Consider the following 23,314-nt stretch of genomic DNA (forward strand, 5'->3'; position numbering starts at 1 on the left):
GTAATACACCTTCAGATATTGATTCTACCTTTCCAATAAAATAGGATCCTTGATATAAAAATATAATATAGTCTACAATATTGTAGTTTTCTTTATTAACATGTTCAACCTGTAGGTTGTCATCTAACCAAGGAACAACTTATCGAGCGTGACCGAGGTACAGCACTACTCCAACTTCAACAAAACGATTTGAAATTTTTTTGAGATTTTTATGATTTTTTGATGTTTTTTGAGGATTTTAAATATTTTTGAGGTTACTTCTTTCGTTAGTTTTTTATTGTTTGGACACTTGTTAAATAAAAGAAACCTTAGCATATAACTAGTAAATCAAAAAAAAATTCTTTTTTCAAATCTATGCTTTATGCAAGCAGAATTCTATTGGGCCAAGAAATTCTTTTTTTGTTATCTTTTGTAGAAGGAAAAATTACTGTTACGTTTTTAAATTTTTTTTTTTTATTAATTCAGTGTTCTTATGGGGAAATACAAATTAAATTTTTGTTAACTTAATTAACTTTTTTTGGTCAAATTTTTCCATTTCCTTGTATTGTCATCGAAAATGATTAAGTGTGCAAAATTTGAGCAAAATTGGTTGAGAAAAAAGCTTTCAAAAATTGATTTCAAATTTTGTGGCGCACAAGCATATATATATATAGAAAGTAACCTTATATAAAGCATGGAAGAAAAAGTAGCGCGTTTTAAATTTTTGTTTTTTAACTTAATAACTTAAGACTTAAAAAACAATAGGTTTTGAATCGCTGCGCTTTAATGTCTTCGAAACTGCAATAATTTGCAAATCAATGATTTTTGTGACGTAATACGCAATTCATATCAAATAAATAAAATGTATGGGGAAATACAAATTAAATTTTTGTTAACTTAATTAACTTTTTTTGGTCAAATTTTTCCATTTCCTTGTATTGTCATCGAAAATGATTAAGTGTGCAAAATTTGAGCAAAATTGGTTGAGAAAAAAGCTTTCAAAAATTGATTTCAAATTTTGTGGCACACAAACATATATATATAGAAAGTAACCTTATATAAAGCATGGAAGAAAAAGTACTTGACTATTATAAAACGTTTAAAACTATCAGACTTTAAAATATATTAGGAATACTTACTTTTTTGCCAAAAAAGTTTTAACGTCGATAACAGCAAACGCCGGCCTAATGGTGGTATGTGACTAACTTCACATTGAATAGTGATGTACCGAATACCATAGACAGTAAACATGCGCAAATATTTGAAACATACCAAGTGGCCTAGGTACACATAGTGCCAAGGTTCAACAGGTTCCCCTAGTTGAAAATTATTTAGAATTCTTTAAAGACCAGATGAATGAAAAGAAAATGATCATTGAGAAAAAAAATAGATGATTCAACAGAGCAAATAAAAAGAAGGTACTCAGAATTCTAACCATAGAAAAATAAAAACAAAAAGAGAATCATAGAGTTCAAGGAAGCTAGTTCATAGAGTTCAAAGAAGCTAGTTCATAGAGTTCAAGGAAGCCAGGAAGTTCAAGTTCCAGGATAGTAGTAAATCAATATGTAGTGAAAGATTTGAAACACACGACTGCAGTTTGACTCTTCAACAGGTTATAAATTTGAAAAAACGCTTATAAAGGGAAAAAAAAGGGTAATTGTGTCCTGTTACGTTATTAAAAATAGCTTTTATTTATAACCAAGTATTTATTTTATTTCAAGAACAACTTTAACTTCAATTGAACCATATTAACTCAACAAAAAATTTTAGCGATCATAATCATGTAATCATAAAGCTTACCCCTGATGAGCTTATTGAAGCAAAATCAATTGTGGAAGCAAGTAAGTTCTGTATATTTATTAATTATCTTTCTACAACTAACAACTGCGTTGAAATAAACATCAAGTTTATACATGACTACGTGAAGGTATCTATAAATGAAAATCAGAGGTAAAATGTAATACTTGTTGCAAAAGATCATAGAAAAAAAATACAAGCCAAAATGCCAAAAGGACAACTCACAAAAGCTTATATTTTATAACAGTTTTCCTATGCATTTAATTTAATAAAAAGAGGTTTTAATATCTCTGTAATGGTTATGTGTTTCATTATTTAATTGTGGGAAATATATTTGTAAGTTGGGGTTTTTTATATTTATTGAAGGAGAATCCCCTCAGTAATATGCGCGTGAAACCGTAAAAATAAAAAATACAAATCTCTCCGAATTTCTAAATACACATCTAGCAAAGTTAATAATTATAGATTAAATTTTTTTATATATTTTATCTTTATAGACCAAATCACGTATTTGGAAAGTATAGTCTCTTGGTTTTCAAATTTTACATTAACACCCTAACCACCACCGCATCACAACCGCAATCATATCTGATAATAAAAAAAGCTTTTTTTTAAATTATCAACAAGAAATTTACATTTAAACTTAAAAAGAAATTTACAATTAAACTTTTATACGGATTGAAATTCTTTGTTTGATTTTTTTCTATTTGTATTTTAAACGCAACTTTTCATTCTCTGTTCGTAATCTGTTAACTTCAGAGACCATATCTTTATTAACTGATGGATGCTGTATTATTTGACATATTTGTTCCTATAATTCAGTAATATTATTATATTCAATATAAATACTTGTTTTTTAAAATATACTTTATATAAATATACTTTATAAATGTATATACTTTACTAAATGTTTGTTACTTTTAATATTTTCGATTATAATCAGACAGAACTAAAAAGATACTAATTTGTTTTCTCACTCGCGATTTTACACCTTGATGTAAATTTTTACACCTTGGTGTAAATTTTTAGATCTTGATGTAAATTTTTACACCTTGATGTAAATTTTTAGACCTTGATGTAAATTTTTACACCTTGATGTAAATTTTTACACCTTGATGTAAATTTTTACACCTTGATGTAAATTTTTACACCTTGATGTAAATTTTTAAACCTTGATGTAAATTTTTACACCTTGATGTAAATTTTTACACCTTGATGTAAATTTTTACAACGTTATTGTGATTGATTGTTCTATTCTCTTTTTATTTATTTTGTTCTCCATTGGTTGAAAAATTAAACAAAAAGTTTTAAGTTTGGATGTTCTAAATCATAATTCTATATTTCCACATTATAATTATATTATTTACCATTCCATATTAAAACCAAATTTTCAATTAAAATAAAAAGGATTTATTTTAAGGGTTTATGAAAAAAAAAATTTATTATTACTATTAATTAAAAGTAAATCCGTAGTAAACTAACATTTCATAATAAATGCATTCCATTTTTTTTTTTCAAAAAAGTTGAAACTTGAAACTTGAAACAAAACCCAATAACAAATGTTCAAAAACTAACATCATCAAAATCTTCATCACCAACACAAGATTTTAGTTTAAGCAGGCTTTCATCTTTTAATGAAAAACAGAAACTTTTATGGTTATTTCCTGAACGTTTTTTAGTTTTATGCGTTTACCGCATTTACGCACATTTACTCTAGTTCTTTTATGCCGGCATGGAAAGTTTTGTCATAATAATCAAGCTGTTTTTAACCAAAGATGAAACTCTCTTATCCAAAGTCTTTCATTTAGTTATTGTATAGTTCTCACAAAAAATTTATTTCCTTATTTTCTTGACAAGATCTTTGTTTAACGACTGCAATATATGAGATAAATAAAATATTGTTTATCATCTATACTTATTAATTGAAGTTATTTTAAAAATATACTATTGCCCATGCATCCTATATAGAAGTTACTTCTTTCGTACGGTAATTCCCCATACACCCTATATAGAAGTTACTTTTTTGTACAAGTACGTCCCCCACATCCAAACAATTCAAAATTGTTAAGTATCTCACCAAAATTGGCAGACGGCGAATTAGCCGTGTTAGCCAACAAGGAACATATTTTTTTTTATCTTCGTCGGCAAAACATTTATTCTAGGCCTTAGTTGGCAAAAAACAGATACGTCACCCCGCCTTTAAGATCTCTACGGGACGGCCATGCAAAAAAGGCATTTCCAAAAAATCATGCACGGAAAATTGAATATGTTGTTAATACTTCATTTTTTAATATTTTATTAATAAATAAAATAACTGTATCAGCGTAATATAATTTTAATTAATAAATTAAAACTATATCACGTCGATTCTTATATATTTTCACATTAACTTAGGTTTTGAAGCGCATTAATTGCATAGTTGTTTTTATGTTTTTATGCTAAAAATTGCACTTTTTATAAACTTTTTTAATTTAATTTATTTTATTTCTAAAACATTTAATCAAATTATTTCTGGTAAATTTTTATTAATACGTCAAAAGTTTTTAAAGTTTGATGCAAATATAAAATAAATAACCATTTAATAAAGTTGAAATACGATAAATATGTATCCTCATTTTACTAAAATATTCATGAAATGTTAATTGAAAAAAGTCAAGAATTATCAAATGACAGTAACTGACATTTAACTATACAGCATACATAATACATGTATCAATGTAAAATAAATGTGTATATATTTCTTACATATGTTTGCAATATCTATTTTAATGGTGTATGCTTTCCTTTCTCTGAAATCAAGGTTGGCGGCGCCGGTTTTAATTTCAAGGAGGAGGGGGTTTTAAAATGTTTTTTTCATATTATATATATTATATTTACAAAAGTTTATTTTATATTTTATATTAAAGTTAAAAATTTACCAGAATAAAAAGATCAGTACAGCCAATTTTAATGAAAAATTGATAGGGAAAGATGGGACAAGGTAGCGAACGTCTTGAAAACCCTGAGTAATATTACTAAGGGTTTGATGGGGATTGCAATATTCCTAAACTATCAGTCAGAAACTATCAGAAAATCCATGCAGGCAAAAGCCTGCATGGATTTTCAGCTTGGAAATAGAAAAATTTTTAATAAAAATTAAAAGGTAAAGTTCATATATTTATCATATGGTCACGTGACCTGGCAGTCTGTGAAGCCGTTGCTCAGGGGTTGGAGTTCTGACTCAGAACCAACAGGTCCTAGGTTTGACGACAGATCTAGCCCAATAATCAAAATTCTTTATGAAGATACTGTAAGGACTTCTCACGCACACATGCAGGAACACTCACACAAAATTAGCGCGTCTGTTTGTCTCCAATTTTAAAAACTACTAACTAATCTAACTAAAGTAACACAAAACAAACACGTGTCGCAAAAAATATTCCTGAAAAAGTTACATCCGAAGAACACCATCCATTAGCAATGAGGTACTTACTTCTTAAACTACAAAAATAAACTTCTGCGTTAAAAATTGCGTTAACAATATTAAAAAAAAACCAATAGGTGTTTGAAAATACAAGATTGAATTTGAAAATAAAATTTTGCATTGGAACAAGCAATTTTACATAACTGCAGACTTTTTACTTGAGTTAGATATATTAGGCACGGGTGTTTATTTAAGTGCAGTCATACTATTGAAGGTATTTCTTTATAGATGCTAAAAAAAGGTCGAAGTTTCCACCTAAGGGTAGGATATGTGATATATATCAAATCCATAGCAGCAAAATAAACAAATGCCACCTTCACAAGAAATCCAGACTTCATTTTAGTATTCTTGCCAAAATTAGTTGATGTAGCACAAATATTAAATTATTTATTTGTTATGTCTCATAATTTACTATCACTGGGCTCACTGGGCGATGGTTTGATCAAAATTTCTTTTTATTTTAAACAAACAATTTAAATTCATTTAAAAACAAATTTAGTTTGAAAAAAGAATTAGAAGTTGGATCTAATTTTATAAAAAAATAATATTCATCAGTGTTAATTTAGGCGCTCAAAAAGATATTGATTTAGAATCCCCGGTTTTATCGTTTATGAAAACAAAGCAGTTTTAAACTGATTTTATTTGTTTAAACTGATCTTATTTTATCTCAATGAGACTTATCTCAACAAGACTTATCTCAATGAGACTCATCAATCTAATAGAAATTGAGAAACTTTTCTTAAAAATGTTTTTATAAGTTAAAGACATAGTTAAGAAAAATCACTTTAATCGCAGTTTTCAAAAATTTTATGAGAAGTAAAAGATGAAGTAAACAATTTTATAAAAATGAGGTAGCCTTATTCTTTTAATTAAAAAATTAGAATTTTGATTAATATGTAAAAAAATCCCGTGGTTTTCTATTTTATTTTTAATATATTAATAATGATCATAAAACCTTAAACAATTTTCTGATAACGCACCAGTCCTTAATACAATTGCAATAAAAGGATCGGTTGTGAATTTTAGTCAAGACCTAATAAAGGTGGGGGGGGGGGGGGTGATAAAAGGGAGGGGGGGATTTTTTTATGTTACAATATAAGCATTTTTATAAAAAATTTCAGTTTATAAATCCAAACCAATATTTTTTACAAAATACGCACAAAACTATCTAGCGTGGCATGCGGTCAAATGTGCATCTTCTAACAGCTGTTTTATAATAATTTCAATAGGATTTAATAGGCTAATATAAGTTTTATACTTTAACAAGAAATTAATTAAAAGCTCATTATCGACAAATGGGGATTTATTTGGTCGGCGATTTTTAAAGCCTGTTTAAACTGAAAGTTTTTTGTTTTTATCAGTGACTGAAATAATTACTTTCTAATTTTTAAGGCCGATTTTCACCAATTTTTTTCTTTGTTTTTTTAAATAAGAAAAAATAATAAACGGGGGGAGGGGGGTCTTAATAAGCTTGGGGTGACTCGAGAGTACTATCAGATTTTCTTTTTATTACCTGGACATTTATTGCACCATTAAGTTCATATTGCACCATTAGGTTTTTATCAAAAACTATTAATTAACCGTAAATTATAACTTTAAAAATAAAACCTTCTGCATTTCCATTTGACGAATCATCTCGATTTGAAGATTTACAATTGCATCGTGCACTGCAAACCTAAAGGTACACATTATAAAGATATAAATTATGCGCAACAAAGTAATAATATTTATTTGATATTCTAAACTTAATTTTTTTAGTCTATAATGCACAGAAAAAATACTTCACACACTTGTATTCTTCTATTGCATCATTTATTATACTTCTAAATAACTCTACTTGAAACAAAGGGCACGGAACGTCATATCTTGTAATAAGACTTCCTGAAGTGTCAACCTTAAAAAAAGAATAATCATGAATACGACATCATAAAACAATGCAATGACGTACAAAAATTAAGTTTTTAAAGATATATATATATATATGTATATATATATATATATATATATATATATATATATATATATATATATATATATATATATATATATATAAATCTTTAATATATATATTTTGATATATTAAAGATATATATATATATATATCTTTAATATATATTTATATATATATATGTATATACATATGTACATACATATATATATTTATATATATATATGTATATATATATGTATATACATATGTATATATATATATATGTATATATATATATATGTATATATATATATATATATATATATATATATATATATATATATATATATATATATATATATATATAACAAGTTATAAAGATAAAAATGTAAGCTATGTAAACTTTATTATGGAAATATAATAAATAAAAACTAAAAAAAAAAAAAAAAAAAAAAAAAAAAAAAAAAAAAAAAAAAATAAAAATATATATATATATAAATTAATAAATATAAAAGAAATTTTTATTTAAGCTTAGCTCAAATTGCAAAAACCTGCATTGGCAAAGAATCACAAATGTCTGTTTCAAATTGATTTGAATCAAATTTTGAAAACAGTGAAAGCTGTTCAAAAGCATTTGACACAGTTTTTGAAGTAGTAAAAGAATCTGTTGGACAACTATTTTTTTGCTCAGTCTTTTCTCTTCGACATGCCTTCGATTTAAAACATTGATTAAATGAATCAGTTGAGCATATTTCTGATCCAACCAAACATTGAATATTATTTTTGTCTTTTAACGGCATCTTTAAATCATAAAGATTTCTTTCTGTTGAGTCTTTATCATGGTTATTCTCTTTTTTTACGGTAAATGTAAAACCGTTAGAAATTTTCGACGCAAAAGAATATTTTGCGATACTAGATTTACTTCGAAAATAAGAAGGTCGCATCATCTAATGTCAAAAAAATTTAAAAGGTTGTAGACAATATTGATTAAATTATATTTTATAATTGTATAAAAGCATATTTTTGGAAGTTCAAAGTAATAAAAACTACAAATATATTCCAACAAATAAAAAATAATAATAAACGAAATTAAATGATCTCCGAAAAATAATCAGTTTCATGAAGCAAAAAAAAAATAACTTAGCAACAAAATTACCTTAGGTGCAACATTTTTTTCTGGTATCACTGTATTTAATAATGGATACGATTTTTGACGACCTATGCATATTTAAAAATGTTAAATTCAAATGCAATTTATTTATGCGTGGCTGCGTGTGTCTGTGTGTCTATGTGTTTGTGCCTATGCGTAAAGAAGGCGTCAATGCGTAGATAATTTGATAAACTACTCAAAACTTTGATAAGAAACTATTGATAAATTACTTTGTTAAGTTTTTTGTTAAGAACTAAAATCTTCACTTCACTACGGAAGATATCTGTTTAAACATTATTAAAATGACTTACTTGTTGGATTTTTAACAAAATAGTTGTCTGAGTTGAATTCAGTTTCTTGAACATGCATGCTGCGTTATTTTTCAAATACCACTTTATTGTGCGCCAATTTATGAGAAGTTAACACTAATTGACGTTCACTGCATTTATGTTGTCTTTTAAACCATTTGAAAATGTTTTCAAGTTCTGCGTTAAAACAAAATCGCAAACGTTGAATATGACTTATATTTTGATTCTTGTTTGATAAGTTAATTTTTCAAAATATTAGAATCATGTGGTTACGATGTTTCTTTTTTGATTAGGTTCTTTCCAAAAACTGATAACTATCTATATCGAGTATTGGTTTATATTATTTGTATAAGTTTTTTTCATTTAACACTGTGTTTCATCAATAAAGACTCATCAGAAATATATATATATATATATATATATGTATGTATATATATATATATATATATATATATATATATATATATATATATATATATATATATATATATAGAGAGTGAGAGAGAGAGAGAGAGAGAGAGAGAGAGAGAGAGAGAGAGAGAGAGAGAGAGAGAGAGAGAGAGAGAGAAAGAGAGAGAGAGAGAGAAAAAGAGAGAGAGAGGTATATTGATATGAAAACACAAATGTAAATTCAAAAGTTAAAAAGCTTATTGTACGTCATCATTATTCAACTTTTATAAATATTTAAATAATTTTTATAAACTAAACTTAAATAATTTTTAAAAATTGCATCTCTTTTATAAGAACAACGTGCAACACAATTTTTGTAATAAATGTTATAAAGCAAATTTTCTTTATCATAAATTCCTGAGGAAATCAACACTAAATAGACGCAATGACAAGTAGCTATTTTAAAACCGCATTATGATTTTATAATTGCTAATTATAACTGCTAACTTTTTACATAATTGTTAAATAAAAATGCCACATTATCTTTTATTTAAAAAAAACAAACGCCAAATCTTATGCTTAAACCAGATGAAAAGTGGTTTCTTAAAAATAACCTAGTCCACACGTTCGAAACAGTTTTTGACAACGGTGTGACATCATCTCAAACGGGTATTTGCTCATGTAATTACTTTTTCCTTCCTCTCTCGATAAATTATTTTAATAAAATAATTTTTATTTTGAATGAAATTTGAGTTTAAGTTATAAATAACCTTTAGACTTCTGAAATTTAAAAAGTCTTCAACAAAACAACAACTACAAATATTTGAAGATATTTTAAGTGCAAAATAAAGATACTAGAAAAAGATACTGAAAATAAAAAATTAAGCTTAAATTTTCATAATGAGAATTTTGATTTTAAAAATTACAAATATTAATTAACAAAACAACAAGAGTGTAGAAAAGAAAAATATTTTAATGCAAAATATAAACAAAATGCGTAGAAAGTTTGAAGACTGACCGGAAAAAAACAATTTAAGAACTGACGTTTACAAAAAAGTGTCAAATATACTTGGAATGAAACCAAAAACAAAATTTTCTTTTGAAAATTAGTTAAGAATTACTGAAATAAAATTTGAGCATGCTCATCTATTTTTATAAGTCCTAATAGGTGAGCATGCTCATCTATTAGGACTTATAAAAAAAAGAATGCTTTAGAAAAGTAATAATTAATTTATTAAGATATAAATATGAAATAAAGAATTGTTGAGAATTTTACAAACTAAAAGGTAAAAAAGTTTATTTAAGTATAAAATATTAAACTTAAGTAAATGTTTGTGCCATTAAACTGTGGCTGCTGACAGAAGTAAACCCAGCGAGAATACGTCAATTTGACGTCTTACGGGCGTCATAGTTAGATTTATTTATTTATTTTTTAAACATGATAGTACGACAGGATACCAGTGTGATAAAAATGTTTCAATGTTATCCTTCTACTTAGCTGAACTGTTTTCTTTAACTCTTTGTGTGTTGTTTTTTCTGATCTTGTAATGTTCTTTGGTTTCGTTGCGCATTCTTTTTTTTTTTCAATTCCTCTACCGCTGCTCATGTTTTTTTTTTTGTCACACAAAAAAATAAACTTCACACGGAAGAGCATTTAACAGGAAATTCACGCCTCCTTCCGAAACCAATGCCACTTAGTGGGCTAGAGCAGGTGTCAAACCTCGGACTTCATGTTTCTGAGCCAGAACTCTTGCTACTGCGTCACGGCTGCTTTTTGACACCAATATGCACTGTTATCTCACATTTATTACTACGCTTTTTTTTAAATCTTTTTTATTTAATTGTTTTTTTACTAATTTTTTTTTTTTAGCTTGATAGTACAATGCATTGCAGAATCTGGCAAAAGTAAAAAATAAATGGCAAAAGTCTTTTTTCTTTTTGCAACTTCAATAAATTTACACTATATACCATTTATAAAGCAACGTAATAAAACGTGGTTTAACACATTGCGTACGGAGCAATATTCAGTGATTGTTGCTAAAATACGGCGGATAATTGGCACTATAAACTCACAAACCAAATAATTTTTTTTTAATTAAAGCTTTAAAAATAATATTAAAAAAAATTATTTTTATTGACTATTGATGACGAGTATACTCGTTTTCCGTATCGCGTATCGACTTTTTATACAGTACGGAAAACGAGTATACTCGTCAACATAAAAAGCCAATTGAACTGTTTTATTGCTTTTAAAGTTCAATAATAGTAAGTTGTTGCAGTGCAAACAAACTTCTTCGAAAAAAAGTTTATTTTCTTTCAAGTTAGCACGAGGTTTTTTTTTAGAATTTTTTTTATTATTTTATCTATTTTATTATTTCATTACTTTATTATTTTATTTATTTTAATCGTTATTTTCATTTAATTGTTTAATATACAATTTTTAATATAATTGTTTCAAATAAAATTTTAATGGTTTGATTTTGTAATTTCATAACCCCTCTTTTGTTATACAGATATAATGGCTTGTAAATATACCGTCGAAGAGGCTTTCGGACTGATAATGAATAATGAATTATAAGAGATGGAAACATGCGGTTCTTTTAAAAATGATGATTTTAGAAATGATAGGACTTAATCTTGTACTAAGCTAGACTCTGAAAAACCGTGCTCTTTTTACATGAAATCAAAGATGAAGTAAAATATTGACTAGTATATGTTCTCGCGTAAAAACTTAACCGAAGGGTGTTTAATTCAAATTTTAAAAGCAATTTTAGAAAATAAAACCTTCAGAATAAAAAATTATTTAAACTCAAGCGAGTATACTCGTCTTCCGTACGCAAGGAGAGTTTCGTTCGACGAGTATACTCGTCTTCCGTATGCAATGAGAGTTTCGTTCGACGAGTAAACTCGTCTTCCGTATGCAACTTGTTAACAAGTTTAACTAAGTATAACGTAAACTAATAATGTTTCTTATCATAAAAATTACCAGTGTTTAAAAAAAAAAAATAAGAAAAATAAGAAGAAAAAAAAAAGATATATACATGTATATATACATGTTGTTGTAAAGGAAAACTCGTATAAGTCTATAAAAACTTATCACATACCTCTTTAAATGGTTAAATAAAATCTATTTCCTTTTTATATATTGTCTAAAGTGGTTAAACAATATACAGTCAGTGATACACATAAATATTTTAGTATAAGTTTTAGTATAATTTTTAGTAATATATTTAGATATAATATATAGTAAAATATTTTTGCATTAATCTCATTTTTGATTAGCCCATGCTTAGTTCTGCTTTGCTTTTTATCCAAAATGTTACCATCAGTGTGGAGCATCCAGGTATTGCAGAATGATATATTTTCAATGGTTCTTTTTTTTTAATCATTGCAGTTATATGTTGATATCTTATTGATTGTTTTAAATTAGAGCTGTGTGACCATAATTTAAAACAATCAGTAAGTGCTGCTGCATAGGAATTTATAGACTTTATAATTTATAATTTATAGTTGTGAGATTTTATAATTTATAGTTATGAGATTTCCTTGACAATTTTTTCTGGATTATATCTAGTCCACTGTTCACTAATTTAAGAGATAAGATTGAAGATTAGGTGGAGCACACAATACTCTTCCCAAACTAGAGTTACATTTTTTTATGACTGAGTTTATTTGTTTGCTTTAATATAAGATCTTATTCTAAACCAACATCTAATAATTTGAATGAATTTTCTAGTTTCATGTTTTTCTTGTTTTATTTGTTTCTTATTGAAGTTTTTGATGTGGAAAACGATCAAAAGCTTTCAAAAAGTCTATTAATAACGCACCTACATATTTCTCTTTATCGGTTGAGTGAAATCATGAATCTGTGGGAGTTTTAAGCCAATTTTCTGGATGTAAAACAGCATGGCAGTTTTACATCCAGAAAATTGGCAAAACCATACGGTTGATCTGGAATGTTTTGGTGATCATTGTCGTGCTTATGCAATTTCAGGTCGCATCGTCTCAGACAAAGCTTCGACTTTTCAATATCGTACGAAATTGAGTGCGCTTTGAGGAGAAAATAAAGTTATTAATAATGGTTTTACGACTTATTAACAGATTAGACAACATTCATAATTATATCATTTTATTTACAAATGTTTTATCACCGTTGATAAAACTTTAAACTTTATTTTAATAACTTTTATTTCACCTTTGATTTGATATAACAAATTTAATTTAGCTTGTGTTTTTTAATATTGCAAAAAAGTTTTATTCATTTTAAAGCTGGCTCTATTCCATTAATTCCGAGTTTGTAAAAGAGTGTTACCGTAAAATAAGGAAGTATAGGTTTGATCACTTTGTGCACCTCTACACGAATTTTTTGTTGAGTAAAAGTTGTTTGCGCTGCGTAGAGTTAAGTATGCGTAAATCTGTTTTTTTAGGAAAACATTTTTTTTTAGCCAAATTTTGTGTCACGTTTACACGTTCTCGCCACGTTTTAAAAAGTCTCTTTAAGTTGCACAATTTGAAAATGTTTATGGTGTTATTTTTTAGAAATACGTATTAACATATAGATAATTTTTAAATATTAGAAAAATTCAATTTTTATTTAGAATTTATTTTTTTTCATTCTAGTAAAAATTTAATTTGTTCTTGTTATTAAAATATACGCATTAACTTTTTTTGTAAAATTGTATAGTTTTAATCGTTTTTTCACGGTGTTAAAAGTGTTATTTGTTAATTTGCAAATTAAAAAGTTCAAATGTATGAGAAATTTTGAAAAAAGTATCTGTTTGAATGTCAATGCTTTTTTCTGCATTGACGTGGAGCAGTGATTAGAGTTCTGGCTCAGAACCCAGAGGTCCGAGGTTCGACGCCAGCTTTAACCCAATAAGCGACATTGGCAAGGAAGTAGGCGTGAACTTTCTAGTAAATGCTCTTCCGCGGTCCTCTGTAACAAAACCGTAAGGACTTCTGGTTGCACCTTAAAATTAAAAAATAAAAAGATTCGATGATAACAAACTATATGTGAGGTGAGAATGCCTGGCTTGTGCATATACTTACTTATCGATTCATACTCAAATATCAGTTACCAATTATCAAGCTGAAATTTTTTGATCTCTTACTTAGATCGTTTGTAAATCGTTTTCCAGACAACTTCTAATCACTAACCTTTATTCTTTGACTTGTCTCTTTTTCTGATCGTAGCTTGTTCTCAGTTTTTCCTTATTTCTTCTTTAAGAAGGTATGATTTTACTAAAACTTTTGTTTTGGACTTTTTTTAAGATTATTTTACTATCTTCAGATTGTTCTACTATCTTCAAATAGTTAATCAGATAGGCTGAACAACTTACACTTCTTATGACTATCTTAAGGCTGAGATTCTTTTACTGATGTCCTTTGCCATAATTATAAAGATTTAGATGTTTGTCTCACCATTGATATTCACAGAGGCGTAGACAGAATTTTTTGGTTTTCGAGATAAATTCCAGATATGGAGCAAACTTCAAATATTTATATGTTTATACTTATGTCAAATAATGAGGGTTTACAAAAAATTGCGATGATTGGAGGCTGGGAACTATATAGCCCCAAAATTTTTGCCCCCCTGCCCCAAACGTGAGAGCAACAAGTTGATGATATATTTTTTGAACTATTCTTAACTAGACTTATATTAATCGATAAATTTTAAATTTTATAGTATTATCTATTAGCGTTTAAAAATAATTACCATATAAAATTTGCAACCCTCTTAAATTCAGGGGGGTTTAAACTTTATATGGTCATTTGAACTTCTGTTAAATTGAACCATTTTTTTTCGACAATAGCCAAATGATAGGATGATAGGATGTAGTCCGAGACAATTTGATGGATTGCAGTATTTTTCAACGAAATCTACTTTATGTTCCCTAAGCCAAAGTTTAAAGTTGTCCCAGAGGAGTGGCATGATGCTAAATTCTGTCAAAATAACGGATTACTCGTATGAGATATTAAAAGCGCCAAAAGACGCCTCTTGAGGCCTTTTTCAATGTATATATCGGTGTTAATTTTTCTTTTCTTTTTTATTTCTATAGAATGTTTTTCAAACTTATTTAATGCGAGACTGTTGGTTGTTTGGTTTCATCGCGCCTGTTATTAAAAAAGATCATTTTTTTAGTAACTTTATTGCAATATGTTTAATATAAAGTGCCCCGAAAAGTCATTTTATTGTTTTTTTGGTTATTTTTTTCTTTATATGATTTGCTTATCAGTATTTTTATTCTTATTGTTTTTAATAAATTTTAATAAAATTTTATAAGGGACTTTATGAAAAGGCTGTAATGGCATATTGTCATCTTCATTTTAAAAAAAGATGACGATGAAAAAAGTTTTTATCATATAGTTTGTATACAAAAATGAAGTTTATAGTGTCTTCTTCATTTTATAAGCATATATATGTTTTTTTTTCTTGCTTGTATATATAATTTGGCTCGTCTGTTTCTTCTTCGACAACCCTCATAAGGCGAAATAGATAAAATAAAGTTGAATAAAATGGATTTTATTGGTACTTGTACAATACTTGATATGTGACAGTACTTGCTTCACTTGCAAAAATCTAATCAATAATGTTTACGTAATTGTCAATATTTATCTGCTAAACCACGTAATCTAAACCCGCCGGCGCTCAATTTAATGTTTGAGAGAATCATCTTTATTATTTATACTTTAAGCTAGCGTTTCATGCAAGATACTTGCCTATCTAAACCTAGTCAACATGTAGATGACTTCAAAAATCTTTGGTGTTGTTTTACCAGCACCAATGTAGTTGGTTTGACGCCAACAACGTTTGTGTTGTGTAAAGCTTTCAATGCGCAAAAAACCTTTTTGTGAAAGGTAACAAAAAATTACTTTAAACTATCGAAATTTTGATTAGCTGAATGATAATTGTATGAGTCCACGGAAAAATTGAATAGGCGGGAACTTCAAGTTTCAAAAAGTCTATGTTACAGAGTTATTGATTTTTATATGCGCATCTATTCCTTATTATATGACACTAATCTTTTTTTGTCGAATAACAACATCAGTGCTCTTTTTCAAGATATGAACACTGAATTGGTAAAAATCTCGAACTGGTTTAAATGTAACAAACTTTCAATAACCATTGAAAAAACAAAATGGACTCTCTTTTATCCAAAATCAAAAAAGAATCTACGGCGCTTTTCTGTGTAACAAAATAGTTTTGAAAAATTTTGATTTTTCTCAGGGTTTGAGTTACGCAACTTTTAAAAGTAAACTAAAAAAAATTATAATCACACGAGATAACATACTTGTATATTTTTAAGCTTGGTTTTTTTGTTTGTTTTATTTTTTGTTAATTAATATATTTTGTAAACGATTTTTAAATACTGAAAACGGTTTTTGATGATTTTTAAATATTGTAAACGGTTCTCGACGACAGGACCACTAGGCCCTCTAGTATCCGTGTTCTTATATTTGATCTATGCATTACGATTATTTTTTATTTTTAGTTGAATATGTGCAAATAAAAAAAAAATTAAAAAAAAAAAAATGTTTATTCATTCTTATATGCGTATTTATTCATTCTTATATGCGTGTTTATTCATTCTACATGCGCGTTTATATGCGAGACAACCACCCATAAAATCTCTAATATAATTTTATATAAATAATAAATAGGCTTTTATATTTTTACAGAGATATTTTTAAAATAAAAATTAGGTTGTTGCCACAGCTATTTATTTAAAAAATGGTTGCCAAGCAGGCGCTGGATTTATTTAACTACGCAAATAGTTGTAAAATGGAATTAAATTAAACTCTGTAGTATCCATAATATTTTTAAGTTTCCATATTACCTTATCCGTATTTCGAGGCTTTTTTCCTTGTTTGTAAGTGTGCTTTAAAGAAGTAAAAAATTCTTCAATTGTATTAAGCTGTGGCGTGTATGCTGGCAGATACTTAACAGCTATGCCATTAGAGGCTAGTATTTGCCTAACATAAAGACTCCAGTAGAATTTACAACTGTCCATAACAAGCACCGGCGCTTCCACATTTGCATTCCTAATCGCTGGTGCCTAAATTGTAGTAATGAAAGTACAAATGAATCTGCATTTCAGCCTCCAGTTTTTATTTTATCAGCCAGACTCCCATTGTTGAAACAGCACAAATCAAACTAACATTCTTGCCACGATTTGCAGATGACTATAAGATTGCTAGCGCACCTCTTAGCAAATAACCATATGCGCTGTTAGTGTGCACAATAAATCTAGTTTCATCCAAATTAATAAGTTTTTCATTTGAAATTCTATTAATTTTGCTTGCAAATCCATAGCGTGCATCAATAACACGTGTTGAGTTTCGTTCTTCTGGTACATGCACAACGTGCCTTCTTGATAAATCCGAGCGTTTGAGTTTTCTTGAAATTGTAGGCTGAGACATGTTGAAGCCTGCCGCAGAAAGATTTTCTTTTATTGCTTCTTGCATACAAAAATTGTTTTCTCGTATGCATAACTCAATAATATTTTTTATTTGAGCGTTTATAAGTCCTTTACCTCGATTTTTTTAAATCAGAAAATGACTTGAATGCAGTCATATCGTCTAATTCTACTATGTTTAACTTAACAACAAGATTTTCAACTGTGCTCCTAGATAAATTAAGAGAAGTGGAAATGCTGTAGATTCATTTCTTTCAACTAAATGGTTAAGCATTTCAATGTGCTCTTTTGTAACATTATTTTTTGTTTTACGATTGGCACTGCTTTTTTCTCTTTCATCCATAGGGTAATATTTGAGTAATAATAAAAACTATAAATAATTACATTTAAATCTAGATAATTGAATAGTTAAATAAATAATAATTTAATCAATCAATAAATAAATTAAAAAATCAAACGAAGACCTAATACTGAATTAAATAAACCATATTCGCAAGTAAAAAGTCTTCGTTTTAAGTATTTAACATCGTTTACTAGGAAACAAGAAAAATTTGTTTTGAAAAAACTGTGCGTTTTGAAAACGCATATGAGAATGAATAAATGCGCATATAAAAATGAATAAACACGCATATAAGAATGAATAAACATGTATTTCAAAACATAGCGAGTGAGGGCAAGCGACATTTGTGAGTGAAGACGAGTCACATTTAGTAACCGACAGTTACGAAAGTAAGCAAAGTTTGTTAGAATTTTTGTATTCACATTATTTTGTTTAAACCCAAACCTTTTAAGGTCACTTTATAATCATTACTTAAAAAATGTTTAAATTGACATAAGTTGGTGCAGTGTAAGGTGTAACAGAGGTAAACACTTAAAAATACGAATAAAAAAAGCTAAAAATTAACAGCGGATTCATTACACCTAGAACATATGGTATACCATATGTTGCGTAGCATGAGCTTTTTAAGCATAATTTTCTTTAAACAAGAGAGTATAAAAAGAAGTTATTGTTTGGGATAATGTTACACTTAAACCTAGAAAACTTGTGAAATAAGAAAAAAATTCTAGCAAATTGAAGGGTGCAAAATTTAAAATATAGTTTTTATAGTACAAAAATAATATGCGAATAATTATAAATTATTCGAAAATAATTCGTATCTAATCGTAAAGAAATCTCTTGAAACTTAAAATATCAAAAACTTCTTGAATCCACGACCATCTATTGACAATGACCTTTACATGACCTTCTTGAAAAAATCAAAAAACTTTCTAACATTTATTGTTTAATACTTTAAACGTAGTCTTTCGTTTTCTGCTCGTAATCTCTTAACTTCAGAGACCAGATCTTCATTCACCGAATGATTTAGTATCATTTGACGTATTTGTTCCTACAAAAAAAAAAGGATAACAAATAATACATATAAATATGATAAAATACACCGCATAATATATAGATATGATAATATACACCGTGTAATATCGTAATAAATCTTAAAAAATAGTAAATTTCTCTTTTTTAAAGATTTTAATTTAAAGTTATTTTTTCAATTTTTTTAAACCAAAAAAATTGAAAAAATAACTTTACAAAAAATTTTTACAAAAAATAGGAGTTCATACAAGAGCCTACAAAAAGTTCATATAACCGTGGAAAAATTTGACGCTTTTTTTTTAAGACTATAAAAGTGTTCTGAAAACGAAAAAATTCAAAACTATTTGCTCATATCATTTGAGCACGAAAAAAGATTTTGATGAAATTTGATAACTTAAAAAATTTTTAATCCAATTTAAGATATTATTTTTTTTACGAAAATAATTTCCTTTGGCCAATTAGTTATTATGAGGATTACTTAAGGGTTTTTTAGTTCATATGCACCGATTGCCATGAAAAAGATAACTTTCAGACATTCTTTAAACTTGAGCTTAAATCAAATTAAAATATATTGCAAAAAATTGCAGTGATTTAGGGCTGGGAACAATAAAAAACTCCAAAACTGTGTCCCTCTCAACTCTAAATGTGAGGGCAATAACTTACTGAAGTTTACATTACTAATATTCTAAACTGAATTTATATTTATGAAGAGATTTCAAATTTCATCTAATGTTTTAGAGTTCAAAAGTTACGGCAATACAAATTTTATAAAACTTTATTTTAAGAAGTTTGGGAATCTATTAATCAAAAATTTGAAATCATTGATGAATATAAATTTAGTTCAGAAAAGTAATAATATCTAACTCTGTAAACTACTGCCCAAATATTCAGGGTTACAAGCTTACAAGTTCCGCATTTTAGTGATGTTCCTGAGCTCCCATCACTGTAACTTTTTGTGAGGCATTCTTATTTGATATAAACATAGACATAACCAAGTTTGAAGTTTTCTCCATATCTGAAAGTTATCTTTCTCAAACAGCAGAGAAATGTTGATGTTGATTTATACTATTACTAATCATTTTTTCTAAAACAAAACAATTCTATATTAGAATATAGAAAAGTTTTGTTTTATAAAAAAATTTTGTTTTAAAATGAGCCTGCAAAAAGTAAGAACTCATATAAGAGCCTACAAAAAGTAAGAGCTCGTATAGCTCCAGAAACCAGAAGTGAAAAGAAATTAATATGTTTTTAATTAAAATTATTTTTACTCTAAAAACAATTAAAATTCTTTTTTGTAATTTTTGCAATTGTAAATTTTTCCGTGTCAAATTTAATCTCCGGAACATTTATGAATAGCAAATAAAATATTCAACTTTGACTAGTCGAAGCTAAATTCGTTTTTTTATTTAACGAATTAATTTTTGTTTAATGAATGCTGACAATACTATGTTCCATGTTGATATTTTAATTCTTTTATTGACGATTTTACTGTTTTTTTTGAACTTAATTCTAATGAATAATCAAATATTTCTGTTTTTCATAAATAAACAAGCAAATTATATAATATAAAAATTAGCTTATATAATATTATATAAATATTTGTATATTTTTACATTTTATAACTATATAATACACTGTATAACAAATTATATTTAATAGTAAAATAAAATGAAATAAAAAAAAAGTTTAAAAAACAACAACACTAGTAGGAAATTTCTGTGTATAAAGAAAAAATGGAAGGTGGAAAAGATGTATTGCCATGGTGCACTCATTGTGCACAAAGGTACACTAAGATGCAGTAAAGATGCACAAAGGTACACTAAGATGCACTAAAGGTGCACTAAGATGCACAAAGGTACACTAAGATGCACTAAAGATGCACTAAGATGCACTAAGATGCACAAAGGTACACTAAGATGCACTAAAAAATAAAACTGTGCTACTAATTATTATTTTTTTAAATAACATGATAATAAATATAAGTAAAGATTATTTCATTTTATTATATAATAACATTAAAACAAATAAAAGCAAAATATTATCAAACACAAAATAAAAATATTATTATTACAATTTTGATTACAATATGAAAAGGCAGGAAATGGAAAACCGACATACCAGTTCAGCATTTCTAGTGAATGTTTTTAAAATGAGTGCCCCAATTAAGGTCATTTTTTTAATGTCACTCGAAGGGCTTTGAGTAAAAATTGGATTTCTAACTTACTGCCAACAACAATTAATGACCAACTATTAGACCCATAGATGTAGAAACATATTAATTGAGTTTTTGGTTCATTAACATTTTGCACTAAATGACCAGCTCAGCCAATTGCGGTAATGTGGATAGACCGCTCGCCTCATAAATAAGAGGTTCAATCCCCACCCCCACCCCCCTTGGCAGTATTGCTATTAACTTTAGTAGTCTCCTTGACTGGCCTTCATCACAGCAACAACAATAAGATATTTATTCTCCTTTTTAAATCATACAACAATATTATAATAATAATAAATATAATAATAATAATAATAATAATAATAATAATAATAATAAATCATAATTCTATTGATTGTAGTAAGTAAAAATAATTGATTAATAAAAATATATTTATATATAAAAATAATAAAAATAAAAATAAAAAATAAAAAATAAAATAATATAATAATGAGTAAATTATAAGTATTTAATAATAATAACTCAATGATTGATAAGGATGGTGTCACTCAAACAGAATTCTGATCGAAAGAGTGACACCAGTTTTTAAATATAATGATTAATAATAAGTATACACACATAGAACATACATAAACAAAGTAAACATTTGAAAATCATACTTGGATGATATTAATAAAAAATAAACAAACAAGAAGTTAATGATAATAGTTGTAGTAATCATAATTAAAAAAATTACTAGTTTATTTTAAATATTAAGTGAAAATCATGTCAATAAGTTAGAACAAAAAAGAGGGTAAATTTTAATTAAGAGAGTTAAAAACAAAAAGGAGATTATCAAATTTTACAAGCGCTGGAAAGGTTGGAATTTTTAGTTTTTTGAAAGATTCTGATTTCTGACTTAAAAGGTTGGAAGTTTATAATTCTTATGGATTGACATTGAGAGGACATCAATTATTTGATGTGATAGTTGCCATTTTGACCCCAAATTTGATAACAATAGCTAAGATGCGATAAAAATAATGCACAGTAAATATTCTTTAGTGTGAATTTATCGACATGATGAATTATTGAAAGTACGCTGTTAGTTCAGGTTAGTTTCTTGCATAGCTCATCAATATGAAAATTCCACAAAAGATTGCAGTCAATCAAAACACCGAGAAATCTGATAGCTTTTGTAGGATATTATTAATTTTGATTTAAATTTTAGAATTGTTATTTAGATTATAGAATAGAGTTGTTAATGTCATTAACATAAATTAAGAACAAAAGAGGACCAAGAACAGAACCTTGAGGAACACCGCACACAACAGATTTATTAGTAGAATTATAACCATTAATAGTTACAAATTGCTTCTGATCTGTAAGATAAGATCGAAACCAGTCATTTACAACACCACGAATACCATAGCGTTCTAATTTGGAAATCAAAATGTTATGATCAACAGTATCGAGAGCTTTTTGTAAACCTATAAAAATACCACAAACAAAATGACCAGTGTCGAGAGCTTTCCTGATTTTTTCAGTTATACTTATTAATGCAGGACAGGTAGAATGTTTTGAACTAAAACCAAATTGAAATTCATTTAAACAGTTAAAAGAGTTAAGAAAAGAGTGCACTCTAGAATACATAAGAAGCTTAATAATGTTAGATAAAAGAGAAATAGGTCTGAAGTTAGTACATAAAAGTTTAGAGCCGTTTTTAAATATTGAAATAACACAAGATAATTTTAAAACATTCAGTAAAGTTCCATTTATGAATGATATATTAAATAGTTTAGAAAAAATACTTAAAAATTCATAGTTAAAATTGATAAGAATATTTGTCGGAATGCTATTTGGGCCTATTGATTTTCTCAACTTCAAATTTAATATAAAAGATGAAACTTTAGGAATATTTGTTGGAGATAGGAGTAGACTATGTAAATTTAGATATTTAAGATATTTTGTATTGTTTATGTAAGACAAATGAAAATTGGATTTAAGTTAATAAGTTTTTGTGAGACATTTGTAAAAAAAGTGTTAAACTTTTCAGAGATAAGATTTGGTTCAGTTATATATGTTTCATTATCTTATAAACAGTTGGGAGATGAGTTGGGAGAGTTTAGAGTTTTTGACATTTATTAAATTATCAATTACTTTCCAAATTTCACAAAGATTTTTTACATTTTCTGTAAAGAACTTTTTTTAATACATCTTTTTACTAAGCTTAACTAAGGTAATTATCATGTATTTATATTGTTTGAAAGTATTTTTATGCATGTTTATGTTCCTAATAATTTTCCTAATATCTCACTATGGGGAGGTGAATAAACATTAAAAATAAATTTTTTTTTTTTTT

General features: G+C 27.0%; 2 protein-coding genes across 5 annotated transcripts in view; both read right to left on the reverse strand.

The window, feature by feature from the left end:
* Positions 1 to 1,764: 1,764 nt before the first annotated feature.
* LOC100197785 (protein NEDD1) lies at positions 1,765 to 9,021 on the reverse strand. Of its 3 annotated transcripts, XM_065800940.1 has the most exons (7): positions 8,631 to 9,021; positions 8,326 to 8,387; positions 7,721 to 8,116; positions 7,030 to 7,133; positions 6,848 to 6,914; positions 2,452 to 2,587; positions 2,197 to 2,364 (listed from the first exon to the last, which is right to left on the reverse strand). In XM_065800940.1, exons 1-6 carry the CDS (start codon positions 8,686 to 8,688, stop codon positions 2,480 to 2,482), a joined length of 795 nt encoding a protein of 264 aa, XP_065657012.1. In that variant the 5' UTR covers positions 8,689 to 9,021; the 3' UTR covers positions 2,197 to 2,364; positions 2,452 to 2,479. The 3 variants fall into 3 exon arrangements, with proteins under 3 accessions (XP_065657013.1, XP_065657012.1, XP_065657011.1); XM_065800941.1 differs by lacking the exons at positions 2,197 to 2,364; positions 2,452 to 2,587 and adding an exon at positions 1,765 to 1,910; XM_065800939.1 differs by lacking the exon at positions 2,197 to 2,364 and having other exon boundaries at positions 2,369 to 2,587.
* Positions 9,022 to 18,506: 9,485 nt separating this feature from the next.
* Positions 18,507 to 23,314, reverse strand: part of LOC100202642 (protein NEDD1) — a 56,653-nt gene continuing 51,845 nt past the window's right edge. For both annotated transcript variants that reach the window (XM_065800943.1, XM_065800942.1), the window contains one exon: positions 18,507 to 18,822. In XM_065800943.1, the coding sequence (XP_065657015.1) occupies positions 18,718 to 18,822 (105 nt within the window). In that variant the 3' untranslated portion in view covers positions 18,507 to 18,717. The remainder of the gene's footprint in view (positions 18,823 to 23,314) is intronic.

The sequence above is a fragment of the Hydra vulgaris genome, chromosome 07 (assembly GCF_038396675.1).
Source record: "Hydra vulgaris chromosome 07, alternate assembly HydraT2T_AEP".
NCBI classification, from domain to species: Eukaryota; Metazoa; Cnidaria; class Hydrozoa; order Anthoathecata; family Hydridae; genus Hydra; species Hydra vulgaris.

What these genes read in the sequence shown, in the direction of transcription:
- LOC100197785 (XM_065800940.1), bottom strand. Translation starts at nt 8,688, where the DNA reads ATGCATGTTCAAGAAACTGAATTCAACTCAGACAACTATTTTGTTAAA. An exon ending in GTGATTCTTTGCCAATGCAG is followed by an intron (nt 7,134 to 7,720) that starts GTTTTTGCAATT and finishes TCTTTTTTTAAG; the next exon opens with GTTGACACTTCAGGAAGTCT. An exon ending in GTCAAATGGAAATGCAGAAG is followed by an intron (nt 2,588 to 6,847) that starts GTTTTATTTTTA and finishes ACTGAATTATAG; the next exon opens with GAACAAATATGTCAAATAAT.